Genomic DNA, 27,894 nt, shown 5'->3' with positions numbered 1-27,894 from the left:
AGACTCCAGTGCAGCATAAACTGTTGTTGAAACAGCTAGGAGCCCTGCAGGGCTCACAAAGCAAAAGAGCTATAGCCTACTATATCAGTCGCTGACAGGATCTAATCCAGGTAACTGGCTATTTTAGTGAAGCTGACTGGGAAGTCCTAAATCCAGTCATATTATTTGGAGAGTTTTATTTCTACCCTGATTCCTTCCTTACTAGCACATGTCTCTAGGAGAACAATCAGTTCTTGAAAGATATTTGTTTGTTTTGGGGAATTAACCTGCACCCTTTAACTAACAAACACAAAGTGTTATATAAGCATGCTCTGTTGGGAAAAATCTATTTGTATGCCCCAGTGATCTGCACTTTTTAATTCTCAGGTGCTAGGTATTATCTAAGCATATTCTTCTGTAATTACTGTGAAACTATATACGCCACCTGTTGACACAGCTAATTGCTTGTTTATATTCGGATGATTTCTATTACCACACTCACAGGGGTATTTCCATAGTTGCTCCCCTTTTGCTGTTTGAGACCACTTTGTGGGGATTTTTTATACACCAGGGCCAGCCTCACCAGGATTAACCTGAGATCAACATAGAGGACATTGTCTACAATTCCAGCTTTGCTTGGGGCTACTATTTGTGGAAAATCTTTAATCTTTATTCTGAGACCGTCCTAAGTAGACACTCTCTGCAAATCAGGCTATTGCTTGGGGATAACAATGAGCAAGAACTCGTCTAAACCCCAATTCTTAAACATGGCCTCATCTATACCTCAAAAACCCCAAAGGTACAAAGGTTCTGGGCGCAATCCATCAAAGGACTTAATAACCACAATAAGTCCCAATAGATCCAGGTCTCCATTAAAAGACGATGAGGAATTAGACTATGATAAACTCCCCAATTCAAACAGAGTAAAAAAGAACCTCCCAAACACTTTTGTAGAGATGGACTCATCTACATCTTTAAAGAGGAAAACTCCAGGGGCTATAGGAGAGAAATACACCACTCCTAATGATTCATCTGACGAGGTCTCAGAGATATTCTCTCCTAATACAAGCCCCTCCAAGCCAAAACCAAAAAAAAGTAATCCAAACCCCGACAATACTCAAGGATTTGATATGAATTCTGTTGGGAAACTTCTGTCTAATTTGACAGAAAAAATGGATAAGTTTGAAAACAGCATGAACGAAAGGTTTGATAAGCAAAATAAAATGTTCAAAGAATCATTATCCCTCCTCAGCAATAGGATGGACAAATTTGAAGATAGAATTAAAAAGATAGAGGAGAGGCCAGATAATATATCCAAAGTAAATAACGACATCATCAGAGAGATGCATAAGCTAAAGCTTAAGGTAGCAGATCTGGAAGACCGGAATCGGAGAAATAACATCAAAATTAGGGGGATTCCTGAGAATATAGGCCCAAATAAATTGGAAGAGTACACCAAGAAGTTATTCAGAAAAATAATCCCTACCCTGACTGATCAAGAACTAGAAATAGACAGAATCCACAGGTTGCGAAAACCGCCCACTATTCCTAAAGATCTACCTAGAGACACGTTAATGAGAATCCACTTCTTCAAAACAAAAGAAAAAATTCAAAATTACTTTAAAGAAAATAAAAACTTCCCTGAGCCATTTGAAAAACTCAAATTATATGCCGATCTCTCCAGAGATACGATCGAAGGGAGGAAAGCTTTCCAGAATATCACCATACCTCTCAGAGACAACGAGATCTCTTATAAGTGGGGATTCCCGCTAAAATTATTAGTAAATTACAGAGGCAATGTTATCGCCCTAAACTCCCCAGAGGAAGGCAGGGACTTCTTAAAATCCATCAATATCCCATTATATTCACGACACAAAGTTCACCCTGATTCTGACAGCAAGACATGAAAGGGTTTTGATATATTTATATTGAGTGATACAATGCTATACCTTACCCTAGGATGTTTAACTATTCTATTAATCTGTTATTGTTAGTAACGAGTTTATGTATTTAATATATTGACTTTATGTTCATCAACAAAGAGAATGTTGCTCGGGAGCGAGTAACACAGACTTTTTCCCCCAACAGGTGAAGTCAGGTTCACTGAAGTGAACCCCTTCAAGTGGACATTCCAGTTTATTATTTATTGTTACCACTTGTATTAAACACTTATAGGTTTGTTAAGATTTTCTTCACAGGTTTGCAAAATAGACTTCCATATAATTTAGATCATAATGAGTTTAAAACTACTATCCTACAATGTAAGAGGACTTAATAGTCCACACAAAAGACATACACTTTGGAAAGAAATAAGTAAAAGTCAAGCTGAAATAATTTGTATACAGGAATCCAAATTCAAAGACAAGGCCAACCCAAAATTCTCACATAAAAATTTCCCATATATTTACAAGTCTGACAATGTGAAAAAGAAAGCCGGAGTAATCACAATCATCAAAGGCACAATTTCATTTGAATTCATAGAGGAGGTCAAAGATGTTAAAGGTAGATTCCATATTCTTATTTGTTCATTAAACAACCAGGTATGCACAATTATCAATATCTACGCCCCCAATACGGGTCAAATAAATTTCCTGAACAAAATAAATAAAAAAGTCATGTCAGTTAAGAGAGGTGCCATGATTTGGCTGGGAGATTTCAATCTGGTCCCAAACGCAAATATGGACTCCTCCTCCCCAAATAGATACAGACCAAACAATTTAGACAACTGGATCCATCATAACGAATTATTTGACATCTTTAGGTGTCTTAACACCACATCAATCGAATTCTCCCATTTTTCTGACCCTCACCAATCAGTGTCACGTATTGACTTAATTTTATCAGACATTTTTACACTTCCCAAGTTCCATAGAATTAATATAGAAAGGAAAACCTTCTCGGACCACTCTCCAGTATCAGCTGAAGTACAAATAGGCCACACAATTAACAAAAATTAATTATGGAAATGCGACTCTAATCTGTTACACCATCCTGAATATAGATTACCAATAGAAAAATCATTAATAAATTATTTTACAGAAAACTCCCCTACAGATACAACCCCATTCATAAATTGGTGTGCCCATAAGGCGGTTATAAGAGGTACCATGATACAGATCTCTGCCAAAAGGAAAAGAGAATTTAGGACTCAGATTGAGGACCTTCAAAATAAAATAAAAGACAAGGAAAACGAGCAAATAAATTTAAATTCCCCCTCTACACAAATCAAAATTGATTTACTAAAACTCAGGCAGGATCTCAAAAGAATCATATTTTCATCATACCATACCATGGTCAAAAACTCCAAAATTAAGCAATACTCTTCAATAAATAAGCCAACACGATACATGGTTAATAGATTGAAAAAGACTAGACAATCAAATAGGATCAACAAAATAAAGAACCAAAATGGAATAACGGTGTCTCATCCTCAAGACATAGCTAATTCCTTCGCTGATTTTTATAATAAATTATACAATTTACAGTCACAAACTTCTACCCCAAAACCCAATACCTCTGACATTGAAAAATTCTTGTCCACAATTGAACTCCCCAAACTGACCCATGACGATTTAGAAAACCTAACTTCCCCATTCTCCCAAGAAGAAATTGAAAAGACCATTCTTCAACTCAAAGATTTTAAATCACCAGGCCCAGACGGTTTCGGGAATGAATATTACAAATCCTTCACCAAAATACTTTCCCCACACTTACAAAAAATCTTTAATATAGCTAGTTCCTCAGGAAATTTCCCAGAAGAAATGTTAGAATCCACAATAATATTGATCCCCAAACACAATTCCGACCTGACTCTTGTAAATAATTACAGACCAATTTCCCTCATAAATGCAGATTTGAAGATATACTCCAAATTAATAGCGAATAGGCTCAAATCCTACCTACCATAATTGATAAATGGGGATCAGATCGGTTTTATCAAAGGTCGTCAAGCGACAGATGGCACTAGAAGACTGATTAATTCAATCAAACTGATACACTCCTCTAAATTGCCAACGGTAATTATAACTTTAGATGCCGAAAAGGCTTTTGACCGCCTAAATTGGCTCTATCTAACATCAGTTCTAAGTAAATTTGGTTTTAATGAAAAATATATTAACAGCATCATGGCACTTTACTGTAGGCCAAAAGCCAGAATACATACTAACAATTATTCTTCTGCACTATTTGACATATCAAATGGTACAAGACAAGGTTGCCCCCTTTCTCCACTTCTTTTTATACTGTCAATGGAACCATTGGCGCAATCGATCAGACAAAACAATAACATAAAAGGTTTGAAAACACAAACACGTCAGTATAAGATTGGCCTTTTTGCCGACGACCTGATATTTACCCTGACTGATCCTTACAAATCAATCACAGAACTGCAAAAAACCCTTAAAACGTTCTCAAATATTTCCTTTTTTAAGATTAACGAAAATAAATCAAAAATCTTGCCATTTTATTTGAGCGACTTAGAAACAAAGAAAATTGAGAATATATCTTCACTAAGCTGGTCAGAGGGGGACTTAGAATATCTAGGCACGATCATCTCAAAAAACCTTGAGGCAATAATGAAGAAAAATCTGGACAAACTCTTAGAGACAATTAACAATGACCTTAATTTCTTTGGTACAAAAGACCTATCATGGTGGGGTAGAATATTGGTTATCAAAATTTTATCATCCCAAAAATCTCTTATATACTAAGAACACTCCCCCTAAAAGTCAACACATCTTATCTAACCAGTATACAATCCACAATTAATTTGTTCATCTGGAATAAAAAAAGGGCCCGAATACCCACAAACATCTAATATATAATTGCCTAGAATACTACTTCCTGCAATTTGTGCCAACTTCCGTGGCTTTGTCCGGAGCTAATGTCCGGATCTAATGTCCGGAGCTAATGTCCGGAGCTAATGTCCGGAGATTAATTGCCTAGAATACTACTTCCTGCAATTTGTGCCAACTTCCGTGGCTTTGTCCGGAGCTAATGTCCGGAGCTAATGTGCGGAGATAATGTCCGGAGCTAATGTCCGGAGCTAATGTCCGGAGATAAGTGACGTCAACAGTGTCCAGTGTCTGATTGGTTGCCGCCTGCTGCGAGCGACCAATCAGAAACGTGCCGTACTGTGACACACTCCGCCCGCCATTTTGGTGTGATTTTTGAATTTTTACCTCACAGCAAGTTTCTACTGCGTGGAGGCGGGCCCAGTGACGTTGCTCTTCAAACTGCTGCCGAATTTCGTCAAAAAAATGATAATACCATTTACCAAAACTATATATATTTAGTTGTGAAGTGGTTCAGTGACATTTTCACACCAATTTTGAACTTTTGTTTGTTGTTTTCTCCATATACTGCCTATTATTCACTGACTGTTATACTGAGAGACTGCCGTTTATTAACCTCTTCTTTGCCACATTGGGTATATTGCTCTATTATTTGCCACATAAGGACATTGTCCATTATTGCCCAGCAATTTCTCTGCAATATAAACTGCCTATTTATTAATATCTGCATTCCTGCAAAGAACTATTGCCTATTATTAACTGGCTATTTTCCTACTACCTGACACTGCCTCTTATTAACCTGTTGTTTGCCACCACCACGCTTAAAGCTGTTTAGCTTAGCCAACATGAGCTCTAATAGTAAGGATACTAATGACACAGAGCCCAAAGCTGCTGATGGCGCACGTAAGATTAGGTCTGATAGAAAGTATACTAATAATGCAGAGCAAAAAGACGCCGATGCCGCACGTAAGCGCAAACAGCGTGCTAACAAGAGTACAGAGGATAGATGCAAGCGCATGGACACTGTTAAGTATACTAATGACACAGAGTCCAAAGCTTATGATGGCGCACGTAAGATCAGGTCTGATATAAAGTATGGTAATGATGCAGAGCGAAAACGTTGATTTCTTAAATTTTACACTTCTGTAAAAATAAACACAAAAAATTTGGGTACACAAAAAGGCTTTTATTTCTGTTGTACCTATTAGAATTATTTAAAATGAAGGCTTAGCTAAGCCCAAGAGATGATTAAAAACGTTTCATACCAACCCATCAGATGTAAAATTACTGTGAAAATACCTGATGGGCACACAAGTATGCGCCAGTATGGGTACTAAGAGCCTTTCCACATAATAATGAAATATTTTAAAATGTCATAGAACATACCAATATACATAGTTATTGATACATATTATTTATTATTTACATTATTGTTCTTAAGCAAAGAACCGTTGTTGTGGCATTTGCCACAACACGCAAAGTTGTCGTCTGATGTCTTTCATCCCTCCCCTCATAAGCATGTTCATGGATCCTGTGTAACTGTACCTTAAATAACAAGAATTGTCAAGAGCTGGTGAGTGCAGCCATTTTTTGTTCTTTCTTACTATTATTTATTAATTGTATTATTCTTACATTTGAATAAATAAAGTATATATGGATTCTAGACTCCCGATTCTTTAGAATCGGGCTGCCATCTAGTATTATATAAGTGCAAAGAATTTGGGGGTATAGGCCTACCCAATATAACCGCCTTATACTTATCAAACCTTATCAAACAAAGCCAATATTGGTTCATGCAAGAGGACTATCCAAATTGGCTTGATCTAGAAATTACCCACAATCATAATAAACCTCCCAAAGAATTAGTCTTCAACCATATTCTAAACAGAACCAACAATATTCACGTTAAACACCCTATTTTCTCTTCCATTATATATGCATGGGACAAACTTTCTAAAAGGAAAAGAGGATCCAACAAGAAAATTCTACTCTACAATACCCCTATAGATATTATTACGCTTACCCAAAACGCTGACCCCTCTCCCATGTGGCGAGAAAAAGGGATCCTAAAATTAAGCGATATTCATGATGGGGTTAAATTTATCAGTTTCAGCTCCTTGAAAGAAAAATTTAACATTCCCTCCTCAGCCTTTTTTCCTTATATGACACTGAAAGAACAAGCCCAAAATTATATCATTAAAAAACCAAAAATCTCCGAAGCTACTACTAATTTATTAAAAAACCCCAAACATTACTTATTTTGGAGTAATAAGCAAATTTATCGGTGGTTCAACAACGACACAAAATTTGACAAGTTATCTTACATGAATAAATGGGAAAATGATTTGAACACGACATTTACTCCAGAACAGTGGGAAAACGCGATCCATTTCAGCTATGCATCAAATATTTGCATGACACTACAAGAAGCATATTTTAAAATCATCACAAGGTGGCACTTCACTCCGGCTCGCCTCTCCCACCTGCCATCGGGAGGGTCTCCCCTGTGCTGGAGAGAATGTGGAGAATACGGAAGTTTGCTACATATGTTTTGGAAGTGTCCAAAGGTGAAACCCTTATGGAGACAGGCCACAAAACTAATCAACAAAATATTAAAAGATAACATCATAGTTACCCCAGCAATGGCCTTGTTGTCTTTACAATGGGAAAGCATTGACACAAATGCGAGACCTATTATAATCCACATTTGTTTAGTGGTTAAACAAATTATAGCATTCCATTGGAAAAATCCAATTTTACCAGCCTTTACTGAAATCATAGACCAAATTAACCTACATAAAGCATATGAAGAAAACTTTGCAATAGCAAACAACTATTATAAGAAATATGATAGGAAATGGAAGAAATGGGTTGAGGTATATCCCAACTTACCACATTAAAAGGAAAGGTGACAATTAATGTATACCTGTGAAGGTAATATATGTTAACCTGTTAATAATTGTTAATAATTAATCAAATTCTGTTATGACTGGACAGCATGTCCACAATTTTTCTCTTACCCTTTTCCCATTCCCACTTCCCTCACCTCCCGCCCTCTCCCCACCCTTATTTCCTTGAAAGTTGAATATATGATTATCTACAAAACACAATATTAAATTTCAAAATGCTTAATAAAAATTATTTGAAAGGATATTACCTACGTTTATTTGTGAAAAAAAAAACGGAAATTTGGTCAAAATTTCGAAAAATTTCGCAATTTTCCAACTTTGAATTTTTATGCCCTTAACATTTCCCACATGTCTACTTTACATCAGCACAATTAGGGAGTTATAAGGGTTAAAAGTTGACCAGCAATTTCTCATTTTTACAACACCATTTTTTTTAGGGACCACATCACATTTGAAGCAACATTTGAGGCCAACTCCAGGCCTCGAGAGCCGCCAACAGTGCAGGTTTTCAGGATTTCTTTAGTATGCATCGGTTGTAATGTGATCATCTGCACAGGTGATGATTCCAACCCCTGTGCAATACTAAGGAAATCCTGAAAACCTGCACTGTTGGCGGCCCTCGAGGCCTGGAGTTGGGGACCACTGGTCTATATGATAGAAAATACACCATTGTGACACCATTTTAAAAACTGCACACCTTTAGGTGCTCAAAACCACATTCAAGAAGTTTATTAACCCTTCTGATGCTTCACAAGAATTTTTGGAATGTTTAAAATAAAATGAACATTTAATTTTTTTTCACAAAAAATTTACTTCAGCTCCAATTTGTTTTACTTTACCAAGGTAACAGGAAAAAATGGACCCCAAAAGTTGTTGTACAATTTGTCCTGAGTACCCCGATACCTCATATGTGGGGGTAAACCATTGTTTGGGCGCATGGCAGAGCTCGGAAGGGAAGGAGCGCCATTTGACTTTTCAATGCAAAATTGTCTGGAATTGAGATGGGACGCCATGTTGCGTTTGGAGAGCCACTTATGTGCCTAAACATTGAAACCCCCCACAAGTGACACCATTTTGGAAAGTAGACCCCCTAAGGAACTTATCTAGATGTGTGGTAAGCACTCTAACCCACCAAGTGCTTCACAGAAGTTTATAATGTAGAGCCGTAAAAATAAAAAATATTTTTTCACAAAAATGAATTTTTGCCCCCAATTTTGTATTTTTCCAAGGTTACCAGAAGAAATTGTACCACAAACGTTGCTGTGCAATTTGTCCTGAGTACGCTAATACCCCATATGTGGGGGTAAACCACTGTTTGGGTGCATGGCAGAGCTTGGAAGAGAAGGAGCGCCGTTTGACTTTTCAATGCAAAATTGGCTGGAATTGAGATGGTACGCCATGTTGCGTTGGGGAGCCACTGAAGTGCCTAAACATTGAAACCCCCCACAAGTGACACCATTTTGGAAAGTAGACCACGTAAGGATCTTATCTAGATGTGTTGTGAGAGCTTTGAACCCCCAAGTGTTTAAAGGGAACCTGTCACCCCGTTTTTTCAAGAAGAGCTAAAAATAGCGCTAAATAGGGGCAGAGCTGTGCTTTACATTAGTGTATTGTGGAGCCTTTATTCCCCACCTATGCTGCCGAAATACCTTTGTAAAGTCGCCGTTTTGGGCTGTCACTCACGCTGGTCAGGTCATATGGGCGTGGTGACAGCGCTGTTTCTCCCCCAGATCTCCATTGGTGGCGTAGTGGTGTGCGCATGTCCAAGTGGCGAATCCACTGCGCAGCTTCAAGGAAAATAGCGCGATCTGCGCTATTCAGCCGTTTATCGGTGGGCGCGGCCATCTTTGTGAGGCCGTGCGTGCGCAGATGGTTCTTCTCGGCTTCCCGGGGCTTCAGGAAAATGGCCGCGGGATGCCGCGTGTGCGCAGATGGAGATCGCGGCAGCCATTTTCCTGCAGCCGAGATGCGAACTCGCCACCAACGGAGATCTGGGGGAGAAACAGAGCTGTCACCACGCTGTCAAAACGGCGACTTTACAAAGGTATTTCGGCAGCATTGGTGGGGAATAAAGGCTCCAAAATACAGTAATGTAAAGCCCAGCTCTGCCCCTATTTAACGCTATTTTTAGCTCTTCTTGAAAAAACGGGGTGACAGGTTCCCTTTAACTACAGTTTATGAAGCAGAGCCGTGAAAATAAAAATTTTTTTTCCACAAAAATTATATTTTAGCCCCCAGTTTTGTATTTTCCCAAGAGTAACAGGAGAAATTGGACCCCAAAAGTTGTTGTGCAATTTGTCCTGAGAACGCTGATACCTCATATGTGGGGGGTAACCACCATTTGGGCGCATGGCAGAGCTTGGAAGGGAAGGAGCGCCATTTGAAACGCAGACTTAGATGGATTAGCCTACTGGCGTCACGTTGCATTTGCAGAGCCCCTGATGTACCTATACAGTAGAAACCCCACACAAGTGAACCCATATTGGAAACTAGACCCCCCTAGGAACTTATCTAGATGTGTTGTGAGAACTTTGAACCCCCAAGTGTTTCACTACAGTTAATAACGCAGAGCCGTGAAAATAAAAAATCATTTTTTTTCCACAAAAATTATCTTTAACACCCAGTTTTGTATTTTCCCAAGGGTAACAGGAGAAATTAGTCCACAAAAGTTGTTGTTCAATTTGTCCTGAGTACACTGATACCCAATATGCGGGGGGCACCACCGTTTGGTGGTCCTTATTGGTTCACTTGTTTTCCTGCCCCAGAAGTGGTGTTTATCCGAGCTCTGGGGAACTATGGGCTAATGTGGTTTACTGGCTACCAACTATCTCTTCTATATTCCTCTCTGTGCGCCATAAAGTCAAGACTCCTCCTTCTCCAGCAGATGCCCTGAGCCCTGTCGCCATGGGCTTCTGGATCAGCAGATTGGAACAGTGGCCAAAACTAGCCCAGTTTTCTATGGGTGAACTGTCTTGGCCTGTCTCCAATGTTCTCTCAGAGAGGGTATTCAGCATAAGAAGTAGTTTTGTCACAACTAAGCAAACAAGATTGTCCTTCAGTCTTACATATGTCAAAAGGAATCAGGCATTCAGTTAGAATTTCCATTTCCACTATGTCTAATGCCATATCATCTGCATTTCTTTCCATTATGTTCTATACTGTGCTGCTGCCACTAGTGCTGATCACTGCTAGTGCATCTCCTGGCCATCCATCATGTTCTATCTATACTGAAATGCTGCAATTGTCAGGATCTGGCTAAAATTAGTTATTTGCTGTCTGGGATTGGTGCTTCCCACTGCTTTTTCATTAGTTTATTTATCTGGGACCAGATGTTCCCCATTGCTTATTCACTTTAGATACAAATAATAAACCAAATGCCATAAAAAAGAATAATCAATATTTTTTTCATTGCTAAAAGAAGTCAAGTAATTTTTTTCTTCAGTTTGCAAACAGTGAAACAGTTACTCCTCAAAAAGTGATACTTGGAACACCACTTGTCAAACAGCCATGGCTTCTTTCATATATACCTCATACGTATAAACAATGGCCAAGCAAACAGCTGCTTCCAAAAATGGTTCATTCTTGTATCATCTGTAAAATTTTATCTCAACCCACTCTATTCATACTACTAAATCATGGAGCGTATATTGTATGAAATGGGACCAGCAGCTGAGCCTGTTCCACATGTCAGGTGTTGATTTTGTTATACTGCCAGCACCTGCCTTTAATGGTGCTTTCACATTGCGCTTATCTTCACATTTGATCCCATCAGAGATTGCATCTGAATCACTCGCAAAATGTGATTCGGACATATGCACCGACAGTGCCATAGACTAGATTGGTGCCGGAAGAGCGAACGTGACGGGCATATACGCCTACTGGAGGTGGACACCCAGACGTAGTAGAGAGCATCTGGGTTTTCGCCTTCAGTAGGCGTATACGTCCCAAAATTATGCACAAAAGAGTGCATGTTTGCTCTGCCGACACCATTATAGTCTATGACCCCGATGGCACATATGTTTGAATCTTGTTTTGCAAAGAGGTTTGGATGCAAGCCCCGATGAGACCCACCAATGTGAAGATAAGAGCAATGTAAAAGCACCTTAAGAAAAAAATACCCTGAGCCAGCTCTGATCACTGCTTTTAAATGCCACTGAAATGCCTGTGTCTGTCTCTGTAGGGTTGGACTCCCATCGACCTCTCTGTAATGCATAGTGCACTAGGAGATTGATGAAGGTCCCCAGGGCTACCATCCTAATACTGTTGTGAGGCCCAACCACGGACTGGGCTTTGTAGAAGATCTTGTATTTCACTATGTACTGCAATAATGAAGCATTGCAGTATATAGAACAAGTGATTAAACACTGATCGCAGGTTCAAGTCCCTATGGAGACTAAAAAACTGAGTAAAAAAAGATAAATTTAAAAAAAATTGTCCTGAGCTGCATGACATTGTTGAAGCCATATATGTGCCTACTAACAAATTTAGTAGCCTTTATGAAGGGCCACATTAGGCGACATGCATTCCTCATTAGCTGCCAATAGCACATTTCAAAGTAACTTAAATTCCAGTTTACCTGCTGTATAATATCACAATTTTGAAAATAATTTTTGTTTAGTTCAATTTTCCTGCTGATTTAGACAAATATACGCATGCTAATTTAAAAACTGTGGATGGTTTACTTCTATCACGTGAGGTTTATTTTTACTGCAGCTTAATGAGATTACTCTAGGCTGGATTGAAGGTAGCACTAGTGCTCTTCTATTGGCCAAGAGCAAACCACCCTCGAGTCGTGAGGGGTAGAGGACGATCTTGGCGACCGGCATCACGTTATTTGTCTAGGCTATTCAGTTACATGTGAGACAGTGTGGTGAAAGGTTGTGTCTCGTTCTATATAGTGAAACATCTTCCAAAAGTCTCTATACAATGGGGTTAGCAGAATTTATTATTATTATTATTATTATTTATATAGCATCATTGATTCCATGGTGCTGTACATGAGAAGGGGTTACATACAAGTTACAGATATCACATACAGTAAACGAACTAACAATGACAGACTGATACAGAGGGGCGAGGACCCTGCCCATGCGGGCTTACATTCTACAGGATTATGGGGAAGGAGACAATAGGTTGAGGGTTGCAGGAGCTCCGGTGTTGGTGAGGCGGTAGCTCCGGTGTTGGTGAGGCAGTAGCTCCGGTGTTGGTGAGGCGGTAGCTTCGATAATGATGAGGCGGCAGCGGTGTCAGTGCAGGCTGTAGGCTTTCCTGAAGAGATGGGTTTTCAGGTTCCGTCTGAAGGATCCGACTGTGGTTGATAGTCGGATGTGTTGGGGCAGAGAGTTCCAGAGGATGGGGGATATTCGGGAGAAGTCTTGGAGGCGATTGGATGAGGAGCGAATAAGTGTGGAGGAGAGAAGGAGGTCTTGGGAGGACCGGAGAATGCGTGAGGGAAGATATTTTTTATTTTTTATTTACATTCTTATTTCTTTTATTTCAGATCATGTCTGGCTCTGGTATTTCTCATTGGTAAGTACCTAAACAGCCCTGATTCCTTTTGTTAGGTCTGTGGCAGTTCCACCATGCATCCTTTTACCTGCTTTACATTTGGCGTAGTTGGCAGGATGCAGTCCTTGGACACAGACGCTGCAGACCAGTCCACTATGGGTACCCCCAGGTCCAGTTTGCCGTTGGGGGCAATGCTTAGTAACCTCCCAAAGTTCACGGGAAACAACATGATGTTGTGGGATTGGACTGAAAGGACCAAAAGCATGCTGCGGATGTAACCCATAGCCCCTGGGCTGCAGGCAGAGATAGCGTTAATGACACTAGACAGGAAGGCTTCTTAAATGTTTTGCCCTCCACATGAGCGAGATATGTTGGAGAAGGTGGTACAAATTTTGGAAGAGATGCGCAGGGATCCCACTGACGATGAAGAGTTGCGCATGCGGTTATTTGGTCGCATTCAGCGAGAAGGGGAGACGGTGGCGCAATATATCAATGCGTTGCAGGAGGTGCATGCGCACATTACTAAAAGGGAAGACGTGGGAACCATGGGAGTGGGGCCTCCTGATAGAATTTTGAGGGATCAATTTGTCAGGTCTGAGGGACGCACCGCTTAAGCAGGCATTGCGAGAATGCTTGCGTGCTAGCCCACGTATGACCTTCTTAGAGGTGGGAGCAGAGGCGCACGTAAGAGAGCAGGAACAGGGGGTGGCGGCCCTAGCAGGGATGGTCCAGAGCAATGAAGTACCAACCCCACCCACAGCAGAGCCAGAGTGGGCCCGCGAATAACAACAGGAAATGCGAGAAATTAGGGCAGAAATATGGAGCATAAAAGAAGCCCTTGCTGCTACCTTGGAATCCAATCCCATACCCCGGGGTAACTTATGGCAGGTGATAAGAGAAATTAGAGAAGAAATACGGAGCGTAAGAAAAACTCCAGCAGCAACCTCAGAATCTAATCCTATATCCTGGAATGAAGAACGATTGCAGAGAGGGTATGCCTTTCCTGGCGGACAGCAATACAGAATGAAGCGCCCACCAGACATGCTCAGGAGTGAGTGTGGGACTCGTGGAAAAATGGGACACATGTCAAGGAGTTGCCCTACACGAGGCAGCCAACGACGAACTGCACCTGGAGGAGATGGTCCTTGGACAGAAAAGCCCGCCCCAAGGAACAGAGTGGAGGGAGAAGGTCCGCCTGTTTCAGAGTGATCATAGAGGACGGACAGAGACTTGGAAGGAATGGAAAGGTGAACAGAGGGGAGCCTCACCCAGAGCAAGACAGAGCCATGGTGCTGAACACTGAGAAGTGAGGGAGAAGGCATTACTTGCCTGCATCGGGATGTCTGCGTTAGTCAGAAGCATGGAAGTGAATTGGGTGGAGCCGGTGTGCGCCAAGGATGTTGAAGATTACAGCAGCCCCAGTGAAACGGCAGAGATAGGGCTCACAACTAGTGCACAGTCAGATGACTTAGTGGAGGAGGACATTGAATGCCATGGAAGAGAGTCAGATGTCAAAATACTCAGTGTGTCCCCGCTGGTGTCCCGCTCATGCAATATGTGCAAAACGATTTTCTTTGGCAGAATGCAGTGCAAGAGAGGCAGAAATGGGGGCGAAAACTGTTGGCATCTCGCCCTCCTCCGAAGAACATAAAGGGGCACAAAGAGCTCGCCCGTGGAATGGCAACCTAAGGAGAGCAAGGGTGTAGAAGAGAGAACCAGGCTGCAAGTGGTGCTGAAGTACCAGGTCCGGAACTGCCGATGCCACGCCTCCAGTTGCAGGGGGGAAGGAAATTGAGGATGGAGGTGACCCATGACCTGCAGAGAGGGGGCGTGGTGAGTCAGAATAGTAATAGGAGGTTTGCGTGGGAACAGAGAGGGGCTTTCCGCCGGAAGACTTAGTGAGTGAGGACCTGCGCCGTGCAGCGAGCAGCGATAAGCCGCGTGGCAGCGATAAGGGTCGGGGGCAGTAGGGATCAAGGGAGCGTCGCCGAGATTGCTGGTCAGAGCATGCCGAGCGGGAGTTTGTTGACAAACACTCGGGTGTGATCCGGATCACTGTTAAATTGGTATTCATGTATGTACGTATATGTTATGGGATCCGTGCCTCCAATTATGTATTCAATATCTTTTTGTACTATGGTATTTTTCATGTTATTTTCTGTCAGTTTCTCCTTGCTTTTAATATTTTAATCAATAAAATTATTTTAAGTTTCTGATATTTCGGATTCTGTATATTCACTTTTTATGAGTAGGTCTTTAAATTGCGTTAACAGTGAATATTTATTTTCTTTGGTGAGTTTTTCTCACTGTGTGGTTGGTTTGTTTTTTATTATGTATACCCCTTCTCACATGTAAAGTTCCATGGAATAAATGGCCCTATAATAATAATAAATAATATCATGGTTGTGCATGTGCACTCTGCTCTGCCCTGTCCTGTTATCTGTTTCTGTGCTGCAGAGCATGTGAGCTCAAAGCTTTTCTGAAATATTAGGCCACGTGCACACATTGAGTATTTGGTCAGTGTTTTACCTGAGTATGTGTAAGCCAAAACAAGGATGCGAAAAATCAGAGGAAAAGTAATAATAATCTTTATTTTTTATATAGTGCTAACATATTCCTCAGCGCTTTACTGCACACATTATCATCGCTGTCCCCAATGGGGCTCACAATCTAAATTCCCTATCAGTATGTCTTTGGTATGTGGGGGAAACCGGAGTGCCGGGAGGAAACCCACGCAAAATGGAGAGAACATACAAACTCCTTGCAGATGTTGTCCTTGGTGGGGTTTGAACCCAGGATATGCTATCCACTGAGCCACCGTGCTATAACAGAAACACATCACCACTTCTGTTGTTTTCATCCACTACTGGTTTTGGCTTACAAATACTGAGGTAAAAAAATCATCAAATACTCAAAGTGTGCAAGTGACCTTTTATGCTTTTCCTCATCTCAGTTAAAGGAAATCTGTCAAGTGACTTTTGACTCCCGAAATTGCCACCACTACCTAATAGATTCTGTTCCCCCGGGTTATGAAAGGTTTCCTTAGACGTTCAGGTACATGAGGTTTCATACCCATGTGTGCCATATTCTAATTTGATTTTTAGTGTCAAGGTGGAGTAGATACTGCTGGGTCAAGTTAAGATATGTAAGCTTTATTGGTGCCCCAAATGGCTTGATTGATATTTTCGCGGGCAAGGAACTTTATTGCAAGCCTGACTAAACGTTTGCACACGGACCATCATGTTCCATTTCTCGTACATACACAAGTGCACTGGTATTAGGAGTGCCACTGAAAACAACTACTTGGATTACTAAGTACACCTTTAGAGACTACAGGAACAGACGTAGTGGTGGCAGTTTAGGGGAAGTCATCTAATAGGTTCCCTAACTCTTTATGCACTCAAAATGCACTTTCTGGAATTTTCTGGTTACACAAAAAGTTTTGTGACTTTAATATAGGCAGGTGATAATATATAATAGTAAGACAATCTGTGTAAACTGCAGCAATAGGGACTTGACTAAGTAGTGGAACAATTCTACCATACAGTCTTATGGTGGCAAGCGAAAAGTGCACCAAACAACCTGAAGGTTCCATGGAACAGGGCAGGAGGCTGTTGATGTGACATTTGGACATGTAGAGTAAAATTTCAAATAAAAACAGGTGCTTCAAATGATTGTAAAGTCCTATAATAACTATATCTATCAACTGTAATAAAAGTCTTGTGATGAGTCAACCCCTTTAATACTTTATTTCAAAGTTTGTACCATACTGTTTTACTGTATTCTGATTTAATTGAAAATGTTATTTCATAGGCAGTTAAGTTCAAGACTACACTACCTGAGCCTTTATATGTTGATCTGGAGCAGTTACCAAGCTAGCACAGCTAAGCCAGAGCATCACCATGATAGACAGGAACAAGCATGCCGCCAGAATCCAACGTGGTAATCCTGAGCGCCTGCAGAGATAATCACAGAAGAAAGTTTTGTCTAGAGACCATTAAGAGAATGCCATACCAACATAACCTGTCTAGAATCTTTTTTTTAATAGATAATTTGCAATGATTAATAGTAAACTGGTCATTTATTATTGTTTCAATTGTCAATATATAAAATGGATCATAATGATGTTAAAAACAGATATATGAATTACATACGGACATAAAAAATTGGCATACGGAACACCAGGTAGATAAGAAATATTAATCTTTTTCTGGGTGCCAAAAGGACAATTTTTCATACTCTTGTCAGAAAATGCCCTTAAAATATGTGTACACGGAGTGTTTTTTGAGTCAGTCAAAAATAACAAGTTTTCTAGTGGAGACATCTTATTTGGGGGGTAGGGGTTTGAGGAGTTTTTTCATTTTGTTCACTATGTTCAAAGTTTTCCTTTATGTCCAGCATGGGTGTTTCTTTATCTTACATAGTATTGCCTGCTCTGATATCTTGTTAATTGCTTGATTATTTAATGAGGTTAACTGGTGCTAGATCCTAGCAAATACTTCCTATATATTCAAATCTGGCTTAGGGGTAGCACGTATACCAGGGGGGGCACGTGTACAATATCCTTCAAAGTGAAATATTTTCATAGTGCATTGCATTTTAACATGGCAGTTCGACAGGGCAGGAGACAAGTAAGCTATGCCAGATACGCAAATAAACATAATTCTTTACAGTTGAACTAGATTATTTATTTACCATATCTCTTTGCTGCATCTGTGCTTTTACACATTCAGCGCACTCTCTCCATGTAAGGCCTTCTCTTTTTCCTTCTCCTATGTAAAATCCTCAGGCTCACTGACATTTCTCAATCACTCAAAACCATCCACTATCAACATACAGCGCACAAAACAATCCCATAAATCATTGAACTACCTTCTTTCTCTCTTTTTTCTCCTTCTAGCCACTGGTGACATCTCCCCTAACCCTGGCCCTCCTTCTGCTAGTATTTATAACTCTCTTCCTGTTGTATATAGAAATTCTGCTAATCGTATTAACGCTCAGATCTCGCCTTCTCCAGTCTCTTTTAATTGTGCTCCCTGAAACTCACGGACAGCGTGCAACAAACTCCCCTACATGAATGACTTTATAATCCTCTTAATCTCACTGAAACCTGGATCCAGCAGTCAGACACCAGCATCTCTGCTGCTCTCTCATATGGTGGACTACACTTTTCACATAACCCCAGACCTGATAGTAGATATGACGACACAGTATTTATTCTTAACCCCTTCATGACCCATCCTATTTTGACCTTAATGACCTGGCCATTTTTTGCAATTCTGACCAGTGTCCCTTTATGAGTTAATAACTCAGGAACGCTTCAACGGATCCTAGCGATTCTGAGAATGATTTTTTGTGACATATTGGGCTTCATGTTAGTGGTAAATTTAGGTCGATAATTTTTGCGTTTATTTGTGAAAAAATCTGAAATTTTGCAAAAAGTTGCACATTACGGCACCGGTAAGGTTAACCCTTATTCTTTCTGTCTAATACCTATGTTATAACTTTGTACCTACATAGTGGCATGTGAGACCGAGCTATTATGAACTGTGGACATTATCATGCATTAACCATTGGGACAGAACTTGTGCTGTCCTCCCCCTAGAGGTCTTGAGGGGATATGTTTGGACACACTATTGGGTAGGGTTATTGACCTTATATACTTTTAGTTGGACGTTTATATTCATATGGTGCTGTATGTTGCTTATTGGTGTCCTTTACCATCATATATATTCTTTTTAAAAAATTGTTTGTCAATATATGTGTGATTGCATTGATAAAGATTTGTCATAAGTTTTTCTACCATAAAACTTTTATGTTTCTCCTTTTGTTAGTATATGGTAATGGAGTGGTATACAGGTAGCTAGGTGATGGCGCTTGGCTTACTGATTAATATGAGCCTGGGCATTTTTGTAATGATACAATTTGTCCTGAGTACGCCAATACCGCATATGTGGGGGGGAACCACGACAGGGCTCAGAAGGAAAGGAGCATAATTTGACTTTTTGAATGAAAAATTAGCTCCAATCGTTAGCGGACACCATGTCACGTTTGGAGAGCCCCTGTGTGCCTAAACATTGGAGCTCCCCCACAAGTGACCCCATTTTGGAAACTATACCACCCAAGGAACTAATCTAGATGTGTGGTGAGCACTCTGAACCCCCAAGTTCTTCACAGAAGTTTATAGCGCAGTGCTGTGAAAATAATCATTTTTCTTTCCTCAAAAATTATTTTTTAGCCTGCAATTTTTTATTTTCACAAGGGTAACAGGAGAAATTGGACACCAAAAGGTGTTGTCCATTTTGTCCTGAGCACGCTGATACCCCATATGTGGGGGTAAACCACTGGTTGGGCACACGTCAGGGCTCTGAAGGGAAGTAGTGACATTTTGGAATGCAGACTTTGATGGAATGGTCTGTGGGCGTCCTGTTACGTTTGCAGAGCCCCTGATGTGCCTAAACAGTAGAAACCCCCCACAAGTGACCCCATTTTGGAAACTTGACCCCCAAGGAACTTATCAAGATGTGTGGTGAGCAATTGAACCCCCAAGTTCTTCACAGGAGTTTATAACGCAGAGCTGTGCAAATAAAAAATCGTTTTTCTTTCCTCAAAAATTATTTTTTAGTCCGCAATTTTTTATTTTCACAAGGGTGAGAGGAGAAATTGGACCCCAAAAGTTGTTGTCCAGTTTGTCCTGAGTACGCTGATACCCCATATGTGGGGATAAACCACTGTTTGGGCACACGTCAGGGCTTGGAAGGGAAGTAGTGACGTTTTGAAACGCAGACTTTGATGGAATGGTCTGCGGGCGTCATGTTGCGTTTGCAGAGCCCCTGATGTTCCTAAACTGTAGAAACTCCCCACAAGTTACCCCATATTGGAAACTAGACCCCCCCAAGGAACTTATCTAGATCTGTGGTGAGCATTTTGAACCCCCAAGTGCTTCACAGAGCCATCAAAATAAAAAAAATCATTTTTTTCACACAAAAATAAGTTTTTAGCCCCCATTTTATTTTCCCAAGGGTAACAGGAGAAATTATACCCCCAAAGTTGTTGAGAAATTTTTCCTGAGTACACTAAACCCCTCAATTCTAACTCCAACACTAACCCCAACACACCCCAACCCTAATCCCAACTCTAGCCATAACCCTAATCGCATCCCTAACCTCAACACACCCCTAACCACAACCCTAACCCCAACACACCCCTAACCCTAATCCCAACCCTAACCCCAACACACCCCTAACCCTAATCCCAACCCTAACCCCAACACACCACTAACCCTAATCCTAATCCTAACCATAACCCTAACCACAAGCCTAACCTTAATCCCAACACAACCCTAACCCTAATCTTAACCCTATTTCCAACCCTAATTCTAACCCTAACTCTAATTCCAACCCTAAGGCTATGTGCCCATGTTGCGGATTCGTGTGAGGATTTTTCCGCACAGTTTTTGAACAATCCACAGGTAAAACGCACTGCGTTTTATGTGCGGATTTAACGCGGATTTCCAGTGTTTTTTGTGCGGATTTCACCTGCGGATTCCTATATAGGAACAGGTATAAAACGCTGTGGAATCCACACAATGAATTGACATGCTGTGGAAAATACAACGAAGATTCCCTATAATGAGGCAGATAAGGGCACTGTGGACGCCATCTAGCCTCCTATGATCCGACGCTGTCTGTCTTTGTAGGCATGCATAATAGTACGGTCTGCCACAGTTTTGTACACCTCTGAAAAGAAGGACTAAACTGAACAGAGGCCAGAAAGAGTCCAGAGAAATTCTGCTGCCTCATTATAGTAAATGGTTCTCTCAGGGGTTTCAATTGAATCATGTTACACAGAGATTTAAATGGAAACACCGATATAAGTGCTCAGCGTAGAGTGCAAGATCAATGTAATCCCAAATGTCATGTAAAATGTTCCCAAAAAAGCATCAAATCAGTCCACAAAAAAGCACGTCCCCACTCAGGTCTGTAATCTGTTAATGGAAATTTAGGGGGCTTCCACGTTACTGGTAGTACAAAGGCTCTAGAAAAGCGAGATGACTCCTCTCCACCAGAAGAAATTCAGCAAATTCTGCGCTCCCAAATCCAAACCCACCTCCTTTCTGAGCCCAAGTTTTCTTAAACCACATTTAGCAGCCACATATTTGGCTCTATAGCTATGAGAGCCCACCTAATTTACACTGGGCACTACAACGTACTGGGCACCACAATGTACTGGAGACTACAACATACTTGGGACTTCAATGGCAGTTTGCACTTTTGACTCAGCAACATCCAATGCTTCTTGTTTCTGGAAAACACCCATGGAGTCAAAATAGTCACCACACCTGTAGATAAATTCCCAAAGGGATATAATTTCCAAAATGGGGTAACTTGAGGGAGAATGCTGTTTTTCTAGCAGTTAGAAGCTCTGTATATGGGGTCCGCAAACTATTCTAGGAAAATCTGCACTCCTGGAGGCAAATAGCGCACCATCCCTCCCGAGCCTACCGAGCAGGCACAGATGGAAGAAAGCCGAGATCTCCATCTGCGCCTGCCTCTGCGCGATGTCTCCAGGAAAATGGCCGCGGATGCGGTGCAGGCGCAGATGGAGATCTGGACCCGGTCTCGATGTCACCGCTGGTCAATGATGCTGTGCTCGCAGCAGCTCATTCACCAGTGGTTTTCAGCCTGGATGGTCGCATCATGGCACCGTTCAGGTAGAAAACTGTTTCTCCCCCAGACATGGATTACGGTGTGGGACAGAACTACCGACAGATATGCTATATTGTTGTTTTTTTATTTTACTTTTATTACAGGAGATCGAGAGCTTCAGTGAAATTAGGCAAGGTCGTAAGTATGGTTTAATTGAGATTATTCAATGAGTCTGTGTCATTTTTTCAATTACGGTAAATGACTTTATTCTGGCTGTGTCTTTATTTAGCATCCTTCTGATTTGGGGCTGTCACATGAGCAACCACTTGAGAGTAGTTTTTAATGAACTGGTGGAAGTAATTTACAAAAGTGAGGGAATTTTTGGAGAGTTCCAAATGAAGTGATGTATCTGAAGATAGGCAGTTCATGATGCTCAAAGACATTGGAATGAAGGTAATTTTGTTGAAGCCTCATGAATCATCATGGGTATTAAATGCGGTTTTCTATTCTTCACCTTCTTTAATACGTATTCATTTATAAACTCAATGCAGGTCTAATTTGGTGCAGATGGTGTGTAGTATGATATATATATATATATATATATATATACTAGCTATTGAACCCGTTCTACGCCCGAGTGGCGAGCATTTATATTGGTATATGGTCTCCATCCTGGTATGTGCTGCTCTCATCTTGCTCCCCCATCCTGTTATGTGCTGCTCCATCCTGCGTCCCCATCCTGTCATGTGCTGCCATCCTGTGCCCCCGTCTTGTCATGTGCTGCTCCCATCCTGCCCCCGTCCTGTCATGTGGTGCTCCCATCATGCGCAACCATTCTGTCATGTGCTGCTCCCATCCTGTGCCCCCATTCTGTTGTAATGTGCTGCTCCCATTCTGCCTGTTTCTGTTTCCATTTTGCCGTATGTTGCTCCCATCTTTCTCTCTCCAGCTGTACTGCCCGAGTGCGGCTGTGCTGAGTGCAGCTGTGCTGAGTGGGACTGTGCTGAGTGGGACTGTGCTGAGTGGGACTGTGCTGAGTGGGACTGTGCTGAGCGCGGCTGTACTGCCTGAGTGCGGCTATACTGAGAGTGGTTGTACTGCCTGAATGCGGCTATACTGAGTGCAGCTGTACTGCCTGAGTGCGGCTATACTGAGCGCGGCCGTACTGCCTGAGTGCGGCTATACTGAGCGCGGCCGTACTGCCTGAGTGCGGCTATACTGAGCGCGGCCGTACTGCCTGAGTGCGGCTATACTGAGCACGGCCGTACTGCCTGAGTGCAGCTGAGTGTGGCTGTACTGCCTGAGTTCGGCTATACTGAGCGTGGCTGTACTGCATGAGTTCGACTATACTGAGTGCGGCTGTACTGTCTGAGTGCGGCTATACTGAGCGTGTCTGTACTGCGTGAGTGCGGCTGAGTGTGGCTGTAATGCGTGAGTGTGGCTGTACTGTGTGTGAGTGGCTGTACTGTGTGAGTGCGGCTGCGTGTGGCTGTACTGCGTGAGTGTGGCTGTACTGCGTGAGTGTGGCTGTACTGTGTGAGTGCGGCTGAGTGTGGCTGTACTGCACGAGTGTGGCTGTACTGTGTGAGTGCGGCTGCATGTGGCTGTACTGCGTGAGTGTGACTGTACTGCATGAGTGAGGCTGTACTGTGTGAGTGCAGCTGAGTGTGGATGTACTGCGTGAGTTCGGCTGAGTGTGGCTCAACTGTGCGAGTGTGGCTGTACTGTGTGATTGTGGCTGTACTGCGTGAGTGCGGCTGAGTGTGGCTGTACTGCGTAAGTGTGGCTGTACTGTGTGAGTGCAGCTGATTGTGGCTGCACTGTGTGAGTGTGGCTGTACTGTGTGGCTGTACTGTGTGAGTGCGGCTGAGTGTGGCTGTACTGCGTGAGTGTGGCTGAGTGTGGCTGTACTGCGTGAGTGCGGCTGAGTGTGGCTCTACTGCTTGAGTGCGGCTGAGTGTGGCTGTACTGTGCGAGTGTGGCTGTACTGTGCGGGTGTGGCTGTACTGTGCGAGTGTGGCTGTACTTTGTGAGTGTGGCGCTGGCTATAATGAATACAGCACCGCTGCAGCCAGCACAGCGAGGGCTGACTCCGCCCACTCGCGTCACTGGTCACATGCTGGTGACATCATCGAAGGTCCTGGAGCTCCGCTGGGGTCTACATCTACCCTGACCGAAGCTGCAGAGCACGGAACCCCCATGGCCGCTATATTATGGGGGATACACGGGTGTGTGGAGCCCCCATGGCCGGTATATTGGGGGAGGGATAAGTAAGTTCGGCTGCGTCACTCTGGTCCAGACTGCGCAGGCACGGTGCGTTGCGCAGTCTATAAAGGCTTCGGACAGAGTGACGCTCCCACCGTTATATTATAGATTATAATGATTTCAACACTCCAATTAATCAGTACGTATGATAGAGATATTGATTGGTTTTATTATATTATATACAGTATATAGATATGTACTTTCAATGGATTCCACAGAAAGCTAATTGAAAACTTGTCCAGCCACATGTTAATTGTCCAGATGGTCAGTACCCAGTAATTTACATTTAGTGTACACTTTACACTTATCTTCAAAGATTAGATATCTTCCTAGGCCTACATATGTTGATTGGAGGTCTTAAAGCCCACAGGGATGCCAGGTGGTGAAGTCTTAAGGTACCTTCACACTGAACGATATCGCTAGCGATCCGTGACGTTGCAGTGTCCTGGCTAGCGATATCGTTCAGTTTGACACGCAGCAGCAATCAGGATCCTGCTGTGATGTCATTGGTCGCTGCAGAAAGTCCAGCACTTTATTTCGTCGCTGGACTCCCTGCATACATCGTTGAATCGGCGTGTGTGACGCCGATTCAGCGATGTCTTCACTGGTAACCAGGGTAAACATCGGGTTGCTAAGCGAAGGGCCGCGCTTAGTAACCCGATGTTTACCCTGGTTACCAGCATAAAAGTAAAAAAAAAAAACACTACATACTTACCTTCCGCTGTCTGTCCCCAGCGTTGTGCTTTCCTGCACTGGCTGTGAGCGCCGGCCAGCCGTAAAGCACAGCGGTGACGTCACCGCTCTGCTTTCCGGCCGCTGTGCTCACAGTCAGTGCAGGAAAGCACAGCGCCGGGGACAGACAGGTAAGTATGTAGTGTTTGTTTTTTTACTTTAACGATGGTAACCAGGGTAAACATCGGGTTACTAAGCGCGGCCCTGCGCTTAGTAACCCGATGTTTACCCTGGTTACCGGCATCATTGGTCGCTGGAGAGCTGTCTGTGTGACAGCTCTCCAGCGACCAAACAGCGACGCTGCAGCGATCGACATCGTTGCATACCAGGAAAGGGATGAGGGGGCCACGAATACCAGGATGGGGATGACGGGGCCATGCATACCAGGATGGGGATGAGGGGGCCATACATACCAGGATAGTGATGAGGGGGCCATGCATACCAGGATAATGATGAGGGAACCATATGTACCAGGATGGAGATGATGGGGTCATGCATACCATTATAGGGATTAGGGGGCCATGCATACCAGGATGGAGATGAAGGGACCATGTACGGTATATCAGAATGGGAATGAAGGAACCATGTATATCAGAATGGAGATGAGGGGACCAAGTATGCCAGGGTGGGGATAAGGGGGCCATGTATACTTGGAGTGGGGACATTCATACCAGGATGGGGGATATTAGTATAGAATTGACCACAATTTTGTCCTTTTTTTCTCTATTTTACTCCTCTAAAACCTAGGTGCGTCTTATGGTCCGATGCGTCTTATGGTCCGGTGCGTCTTAAGCTTCTTTTACACTTACCGTGGTTTTGCGTCCCGTTTTTGTGGCCCCAATAGATTTCTATGGGGCCACAAAAACTGGCCGCAATTATTCCACAGACACGACCCCCATTGAAAATCAATGGGGCCGCAAAAACAACAGAAGCTTGTTTTTGCGGTGCACGGTGACTTCCGGTTTTCGGAACGCCATTTTTTTTTACCAATACTTTTGCCATAGTATTGGAAACCCAAAAAACACTGATCAGCAAGTTTTTTGAGGTCCATTATTGCGGCTGACCGTGAAAATAGCAGCAATACAGCCAAAAAACACGGTAAGAGTATAAGAAGCCTTATAGTACGAAAAATATGGTAGTTGTAATCATGGATACCTAAGCTACTGCAATGACTGCACATGAGGGAAGCGACATAGCAATTCAGAAGAACTATACTACAATTCTAATTGGAGGTATTTTCTATTATTATTATTATTATTATTACACCTACTACATATTGTGATAGGATCTTGGAGAGGGGAATATGCCTTTAAATAACTGTTAAAGATGTTGGCATAATTTAATGGGTTAAATGGCAGCAGATGCAGGTATCAACAACATTCCCTAATACCAATTTAAGAAGCTTTCAGCAATGGATGACTTAATCAGTTGGTATTGTGCAGAGTTCACAGACGTCTGACTAATAACAGGAATAGAAAACTTGGATATAGTCAGAGTACAAATACATGTCTGTTGGTCACAGTTTTGGTTTAACTTTGAGATACAGGGGTGTGTACAAATAGGGCTTAAAAGGTCTAGGAAGATGGTGTCAGAAAGACACGCCATGCCACTTGTAAAATCCGATGACAGCAATTGACAGCGACCACAGGGTACAGAGCCTGACCCAACTGAGATGGGTGTGTAACATCAGCGATGAGTCCTGATTTTGTCTTGGATGAAATGATGGCCAGAGACTGGTCAAGAGACCATGTGGGCAAAGCCATGAAAAGGCTTTCTAGAGAGAAGGTGAAAGTGTACTAGAATCCTTTTTTCAACACGCCAACTCGCATGTTGCTTGTGCTACTGTGAGCAGCCTGCAAAGCCTAAATGTGCTACTATAGCCTGCTACATTGCCAGACTTGTCCAAGTCTCCATTTGGTCACATCTGAGACATCACTGGTTGGCAATGGCAAAAAGAGCTGCCAGCAGTGGATCTTGATGATTGACGTGTTGAAGTGCATTTAGTGTGGCAGAACACTCTTCAGACATCACACTGTGTGATTATTCAAAGATTGTGAATATACTTGACTACCTGGCAGCAGGTGATTGTATTAAAACTAAACCAAACAATAAGTGATACATCGGTGAAATCAGGGTCTCTGCCACTACATTACGCTGCTTTCAGACTATGTGACAAAAACCTGGTGACAAATTCCCTTTAAAAAACATTACATTATAGGTGCACTCAGGGTGTCATAACTGTCAAATGGGAACACAGGATTTTTACTTTCTGGGAAGTAAAAAAATGAGCACTATTACTTTCTAAGGAGCTCACAGAAGGCATCAGTATTTTCTATGGGACAATTTTACAAGCTACATGGCACAAAATCGTAGTTACTTACAGATAACGGTATTTCTCTGATCCCATGACTGCACCACGGAGAGAGAGGGATCTGCCCTCAGGGACAGGAAACCTACAGGGGTGAAAAAGGCGGTACCTCTCTCCTACATCAGTTGGTTTACAGAGCATTATACAGAACTTTCAGTTGTAACTCAAATGGTTATACAAAACAAAATTTAATAAATTTAAGCTTAAATAGAGGCACCGCTTGACTAAATACTAATAACTAATTAATTCTAGTGTGCACACCTGCGTGTGAAAGGTAGGGAATGTAAGGGTGCCATCATGGGATCAGAGAAATACCGTTATCGGTAAGTAACTACGATTTTCTCTTTCCCCCATGACGGCACCACGGAGAGAATTACAAAGATTGTACATTAGGGGGGACCACTGCCTCCAGAACCCTTTTCCCAAAGGTGAGATCTGAAGAAGAGGTCAAGTCTAGGCGGTAATGTTTGAAAAATGTAGAGGGAGAAGACCAGTTGGCAGCTCTACATATCTGGTGTATTGAAACGCCGGCTCTCTCCGCCCAGGATGATGCCACTGCTCTGGTTGAATGGGCTCTTATGTCCTCCGGGATGGCCGCCCCACTAGAGGAGTAGGATAGGGTGATGGCTTCTCTTATCTATCTCGCCAGTGTGGCCTTCGATGCTTTTTGTCCCTTCCGTGGACCCTGGAAG

General features: G+C 42.3%; 1 protein-coding gene across 1 annotated transcript in view; it reads right to left on the bottom strand.

Moving 5' to 3' along the window:
• TMEM59L (transmembrane protein 59 like) overlaps nt 1–27,894 on the bottom strand; it is a 162,902-nt gene that overhangs the window by 5,750 nt on the left and 129,258 nt on the right. Inside the window, exon 7 of the mRNA XM_069738989.1 lies at nt 17,028–17,145. Within this exon, the coding sequence (XP_069595090.1) occupies nt 17,028–17,145 (118 nt within the window). The remainder of the gene's footprint in view (nt 1–17,027; nt 17,146–27,894) is intronic.

The sequence above is a fragment of the Ranitomeya imitator genome, chromosome 1, assembly GCF_032444005.1.
Source record: "Ranitomeya imitator isolate aRanImi1 chromosome 1, aRanImi1.pri, whole genome shotgun sequence".
Lineage (NCBI taxonomy): Eukaryota > Metazoa > Chordata > Amphibia > Anura > Dendrobatidae > Ranitomeya > Ranitomeya imitator.
The sequence above is the reverse complement of the archived record's forward strand: the minus strand, read 5'-3'. Positions and strand labels throughout refer to the sequence as shown.